Source organism: Buceros rhinoceros, unplaced genomic scaffold (assembly GCF_000710305.1).
Source record: "Buceros rhinoceros silvestris isolate BGI_N320 unplaced genomic scaffold, ASM71030v1 scaffold2519, whole genome shotgun sequence".
NCBI lineage: Eukaryota > Metazoa > Chordata > Aves > Bucerotiformes > Bucerotidae > Buceros > Buceros rhinoceros.
The window spans coordinates 16295-22524 of NW_010433061.1; the positions used below are offsets into that span (position 1 = coordinate 16295).

A 6230-nucleotide genomic window follows, 5' to 3' on the forward strand; every position below is an offset into this window, starting at 1 on the left:
ACACTAACATGTCTGCATGTTAAATGCACAGTCTATAAAAAGTGATCAGGCACATTTTAATTATTCCTTTGACTGGCTTCTTAAAATCATTATACTTCAATTACAGTGACTTAATATGATTCCTTTTCTTTTATTAAGAGCTGATGGCTGCATAAACCTATCACAGAACTGGTTACAACCCTTTTATTTGCTCCAGCTCAAGTGAGATTAGTGTAGAGGAGAAAATCCAGACAGCAAACATCTCTCTTAGATCCTTTGTTAACAGACTACATTTAGGAGTTAGTGCATCTGGATCACTCAGGGCTCCTGAGTACAATGAAGCAGTGCTGCACTGGAGACACTGCAAGGGAAAGTTGTGCCACATCTGTGTCTGCTAATGGCTCCCCTTTATTCAGAGGTCTTCAATGGACACCAGTCAGGTTTTAGTCATTTTATGATCCAACATTCTGCAACACAACAGAGGAGAAATCCAGAAAGCTGGTTTAAATGCCCAGCCTTCATTTCACACATGATATTCTTGACAGCAATAATTAATACGGGCTGTCAGAAGGTTAAGACTCCATTAAGGCAGGCAGGCATATAGAAAAATGCATTTACAAACACAGAAAGGACAACTTCTGGGTCATTTTGGAGACACATCTCATTCTAAACATGTTTTGTAGCAAGGGTACAGTTTTTCAGCAAAATGCAACAGAAGGCAACGTCTCCAAATACCCTGCTATTAACTGACTACAGTGGATCTTGTAACAAGAGAACTGTCTCTTTCAGGAGAGATTTAACCCTGATAATCTAGAGAGGATGAAAAGAAGCTCCCTTACAAAGTCATCAACATACACAGAAAGACTGATGGCAGGTTTCAATTTTGTAAAACTGTCCGTGGCTTCACAGATATTTTATATGCATTTAGATCCCAGTCCAAATCACTGTAGAGGTCTGTGGGATCTGTGGGAATATTTTCACAGCCTGAAGTAGCTCTGGAACATATCCCAGGCACTTCTTTCTGCTCCTATAGCACCACAGGGACTGTTCAAGTCCACTTGCCAGCCAGCTATTTCTTCTGTCTCTTCAGGAAGTCAGACAGCATGATTACCTACACATTTACCTGCTGGTACATGATGGATAAAACTCTTCCAATTAATATCCTGTTAGGTAATAGCGAGTTGTGTAATATTGTTGCCATGCAAAGCTGGATCAATTTTGGACCCTCTGTGCTCAGTGTAACAGTTACTGTATAAAGTTCTCTTCCCAGTATTTTGGAAAGGTTCCTCAGAGTGGCTTGTGTGCTCCCTCTCTTAGCAGAGGGATACAGTAGCTGGAGCCAGGCATAGCCAGGGAAACGTGGCTTAAAGCCAGCTGTACTGTCTCATAATTCAGGATATGGTTCAGCTGATAAAGTCAGTTAGATCTCCCCTGTCTGGAGCACTCTCATTTTGGGGAGCCTTCTGTGGCTGTCTGTTGTCTGTTCCACGCTGCTGGAATAGCTGCGAGAAAGCACTTCAGCACTCACCACAACAAAGAGTGCACTGAGCCGGCAAAACGCTGTCTTAAGGACTCACGGAAGGCCAGTAAAGTATGTGCCCACTAAATGGAAAACATGTGTCTTCTCCAGTCCTGTGCCTCCCACGACTACCATGAGCTGTGAGCTTTGGTACCACATGTTCATTTAGCAAATGGTTTATTGAGGGAAAGCTACTTCCTACACGGTATGTGTATTCTAACTTATGGCATTATGCAATACTTCAGGTGTCTCCTTATCCTTCATTTTCCCCATTGTTTGTTTATAAAACATTCCTTTTGTTTATGTAGAAAGTGATCTCTGCAGTTCACTGTTTGTTTTCCATTCATTTAATTTGCTGGCAGTATTTGAAGAAAATCCTGTTCAGAGCTACAGCTCACAGCATACACATTCACTACTTTTCAATATAAAGCAGTACCTAAGACAAAATAAAAGTTTGTGTCTTCCACTTTAATACAAAAGAAATTACTTCAGGAATACTACATGTTTGTCATTTATTTAAAGATCTATATAGAATCTGTATTGCTTTAAGAATCTGTATTTGCCTTAAGAATCTTACATTCTTCCTTTTGAAGTGGCAAACAACATCTTAAAGAAATGTGCCATCAACAACAAATCTGTCATTTATTTAGTGAAGAGGGAAACTTCATCTGCAGAAAGCAACGCTGTACGTATAAAAATATCTGCGAAAAGCTAGACTTGCAGTACGTTAAAAAAAGAACACTGAAATAGATTTTCCTATACACAAAATCTGCAATGGAAACGCTTAAAGTAGCAACATATGTATTTATGAAGTAGTAGAACATGTAGATTTGATCTTCATATGTTAAAATAATGACATAATTGAAGGTGCACCATATGTTTCAGAATATTGAGTTCAAAGGACACTGAGGCTTTGCCTTCCTGTGACTTCTGTCTCACCCATAACTGCTAAGAAATCAGTAAATGATCCAGGACCCTGGAAATTTTCAGCAGAGCTTTCTGGCTGTACCTGTTACCAGGAAATGTGCCACAAATGTGAGTGCCCCTGGCTTACCTTGATGACGATGTGGGCTCAGTGATCTGTCTCTGCATGCGTGCATGTCTGATCAGATGCTCTTTCAGTGCATTCTGGACCTCTGCTGGTATATCAGGTGAAGTGTGGCTAATTTTCAATGCAGCTTCAAGTACCTTTGTTGTAGGTTTCCCATTTTCTTTAACTTCCTTCTTTTCACTGTTCTCCAAAACCTCTGTAGGAGCACTGGAGTTGCTCTGAGGGACATTATTGGCATTGGAAGTGAGAGGTTTGCTTTTCCAGCAGGGCCAACACAACTTCCAAAAGACAAAAAGCGAGACTACCAGCAAGGCGAGCCCGCAGAAGCTGACGACTACTGCTAACAGACTGACTGAGATGTCTGCAAGGAATTAGAAACAGAGGTTATCACGACAGACAAACATGGAGAGAAAAAATAATTAAAAATAACACAGGTAAAGAGGCACTTTGATCATTATCCTTCATAGAGTTTTAAGGGCCTATTTAATGGGGTTTTTTTACTTTTTGATATCTAAGCCTGTACCTTTAGAATGTTATCATTCTGTAATATCTATTTCCCCAATACTCTGTTAATTGTTGTTCAGGCCAGGTATCTGTACCAGTAGCCACACACTCAGTCAGAGTTCTCAGGAAGCAGGGGACTGCCCAAATGGTCCCAAATGGTCCCAGCCATTGCTGTCAAAGAATGTCTCCTAAGGAACATGTCTTGCTGAAAAAGTTAAACCACAGTCAACTTTTTCTGTAAATGCACATGAAGATAAACCAGTTCTACAACTCCAGGCTGATAGACAACTTTCTTCAGGACTTGCCAAACTTTTGACTCGGTGTGCTAACTGCTTCAGAAACATGTTAAAACTTAACACTTAAGTGGCATAAATAGGCACAGGATATAGTCTGTCTTAAATAAGATATTTCTAGGGTTAAATCTTAAGCTCTGGACCAAGACTGCATTAAACCAAGACACGACATATACACTGGTATCTAAAATTCTGCTCTGAAAATGCAGATGTCTTCAGAGTACGCTATACAACGCCCTGAGTTGTGCACAGACCATACTGTACACTTAGCTACCCCTGCTGCCCTGTATTTGACTTTTTCTGCCACCATCTGCTAGCACGTCTAACAGCACAGCCGAAGATAGGAGAACAGATTTCATACTAACGAAATCCTGTGAACACACTTGTATTTTAGGAGATGGTGGATCACCAGAAATGCCAGTTGAGTCCTAATTAGGAGTTTTATTCTATGTGACATATCTCAGTTTGATTTTTACTGCATCACGTAATATTATAACAACAAAAAAAATCTCTTTCCTTTTGAAAAGAGCATTTTATATGCTTTAAAAGTATTCAATAAACCCTCCGAACATGTCCCTCGAGCAATGGCTGCTGCTCCATGTTACAACAAGTTTTGACAATTTAACAGTTAATATTTTGTATCTATACCTCCAGGCTACCAAACTGAACCAGTTGGAAAGTGCAACAAGAGTTTAGGCCGATCTTTTCTAGAGGAACACAGGAAGAAAAATAGTCCTTTAGGTATGTATTAGCTCCGTGGAACAGTATGTACCTCACAGGTCCCTTTGAGAGATGAATTAGAAAACTTGGGAACATCTTTATTAAGATACAATATCTAGATACATGTTTAAGTAATAAACAACGGACTTAAGGTCCATTCAACATGAAAATGCATGAGAATAGGAACAGCAAATAGAAAATATTTCCAGTCTGAAGATTCGAAAGATATAGAAAGATACTTCATATACATCCTGGCCAGTGTCATGAAGAAACTGGCAGATGATGTGCTTCTTGACTTAAAGAGTTTGGCACGAGTTGCTGCCCTGTCTTGAACAGAAGTATGCCTCCTTGACCATTTCCTGCCAGTCCTGAGAAAGGTGTCCACTTTTTCCACCTGTAGTTAAATGTCAAAATGTAACCCCTGAAATACATTGTATGTCAGTTTAATGAGAAATTTATATGGCAAATTCTGATTCAAGATGCTTCCACAAAATGAACAAATGCACAATTATATCTAATAATAACATAACACAAGAAGCAAACAGTAACTTTTCATACGATTTTTCTAGATAATTTATGCCCAGTAGAGATCATTAGGTTATTTGGTTAAATCTACAGTTTACCCCAGTGCCCTTCTGAGCCCAGTAATTTTTACTTGGCTTGTGCATGTGCTGCAGCGGTGTGTCCTGTCTTGGCAACAAGAGGAGACACTAAGAGATGCTGAGTTTACAGCACGTTGCAATGGTTAATAACTTTGTTACAAATTTGTATTTATTTACAGTCACTGCTTCTTTCATGTCTTTGTACAAGAGATTAACAGATATGTTATGCTTCATAAGACATGCCTATACAAAATACAAGTGAAATAAATTGTGCCAGGAAACAAACCCAGGACTTGAAACTCAACTGCCTGTAGCAATCCCTGGAATGGTTTTAAATTCAGCGAGTTGATACCCTCCCAGCCAACACCTGGGCATGGATCAGGCATTAAAGAAGTCCAGTGATCGTTTTTAATAGGTGATTTGGATGTGGCCCTTCTGTTTCAGCAGACAACAGACTTTAATAGCATGGAGAGAGGTTCTTGCATGCAAGTTGGCCTCAGTGCCAGAGAATGGGCTGTGACTGGATCCTGGCTAAACACCAGGTGCCCACCAAACTTGCTTTATCACCTCCCCTCCTCAGCTGAACAGGGGAGAGAAAATATAAAAGCCTCACGGATCGAGATAAGGACAGGGAGATCACATGGCAATTACTATCACAGGAAAAATAGACTTACATGGCAATTACTATCACAGGAAAAATAGAGTTGACTTTGGGAAAAATTTAATTTATTACCAATCAAAACAGCATAGGATAATAAGAAATAAAAACAACTCTTAAAAAAACCTACTTTCTCCCACCCCTCCCTTCTTCTGGGTCTTAATTTCACTCCTGAATTCTCCACCTCCTTCCCCGCAGTGGAACAGGGGGATGGGGAATGGGGGTTGAAGTCAGTTCATCACATGTTGTTTCTGTGGCTCTTCCTTCCTTACATTCTTCCACTGCCCCAGCACGGGGTCCTTCCCATGGGAGACAGTCTTCCATGAACTTCTTCAGTGTGGGTTCTTTCCATGGGTTGCAGTCCTTCAGGTACAGAATTCTCATGAGACCCCGCAGGCTCATAAGTCCTGCCAGCAAGCCTGATGCAGCATGAGCTTCTCTCTCCATGTGTCCACAGGTCCTGCCACAAGCCTGCTCCACTGCGGGTTTCCCACAGGGTCACAGCCTCCTTCAGGTTCATCCACTTGCTCTGGTGCAGGGTCTTCCACAGGCTGCAGGTAGCTATCTGCTCCACCGTTAACCTCCATGGACTGCAGGAGCACAGCCTGACTCACCATGGTCTTCACCACATACTGCAGGGGAGTCTCTGCTCCTCCTCCTTCTTCACTGACTTTAGTGTCTGCAGAGTTGTTTCTCTCACATATTCTCACTCTTCGGCTGCATTTGTGCAAGTATTTTTCCCCCCTTATTAAATATGTTGTCACAGAGGTACCATCACCATCGCTGATGGTCTTGGCTTTGGCCAGCAGTGGGTCTGTCTTGGAACTTGCTGGCATGGATGAAGCTTCTAGCCGTGTCTCACAGAAGCTACCCAAACCCAAGCTACTGCAAACCCAAGGCATGC

At 41.3% G+C, this 6230-nt stretch overlaps 1 protein-coding gene across 1 annotated transcript in view; it reads right to left on the reverse strand.

Moving 5' to 3' along the window:
- The window catches only part of SYT10 (synaptotagmin X), a 21368-nt gene extending 15640 nt beyond the window's left edge, over nucleotides 1-5728 (reverse strand). The window contains exons 1-2 of the mRNA XM_010143965.1: nucleotides 5599-5728; nucleotides 2553-2910 (exon numbers count right to left, since the gene is read on the reverse strand). Of these exons, the coding sequence (XP_010142267.1) occupies nucleotides 2553-2910; nucleotides 5599-5728 (488 nt within the window). The remainder of the gene's footprint in view (nucleotides 1-2552; nucleotides 2911-5598) is intronic.
- Nucleotides 5729-6230: the final 502 nt, after the last annotated feature.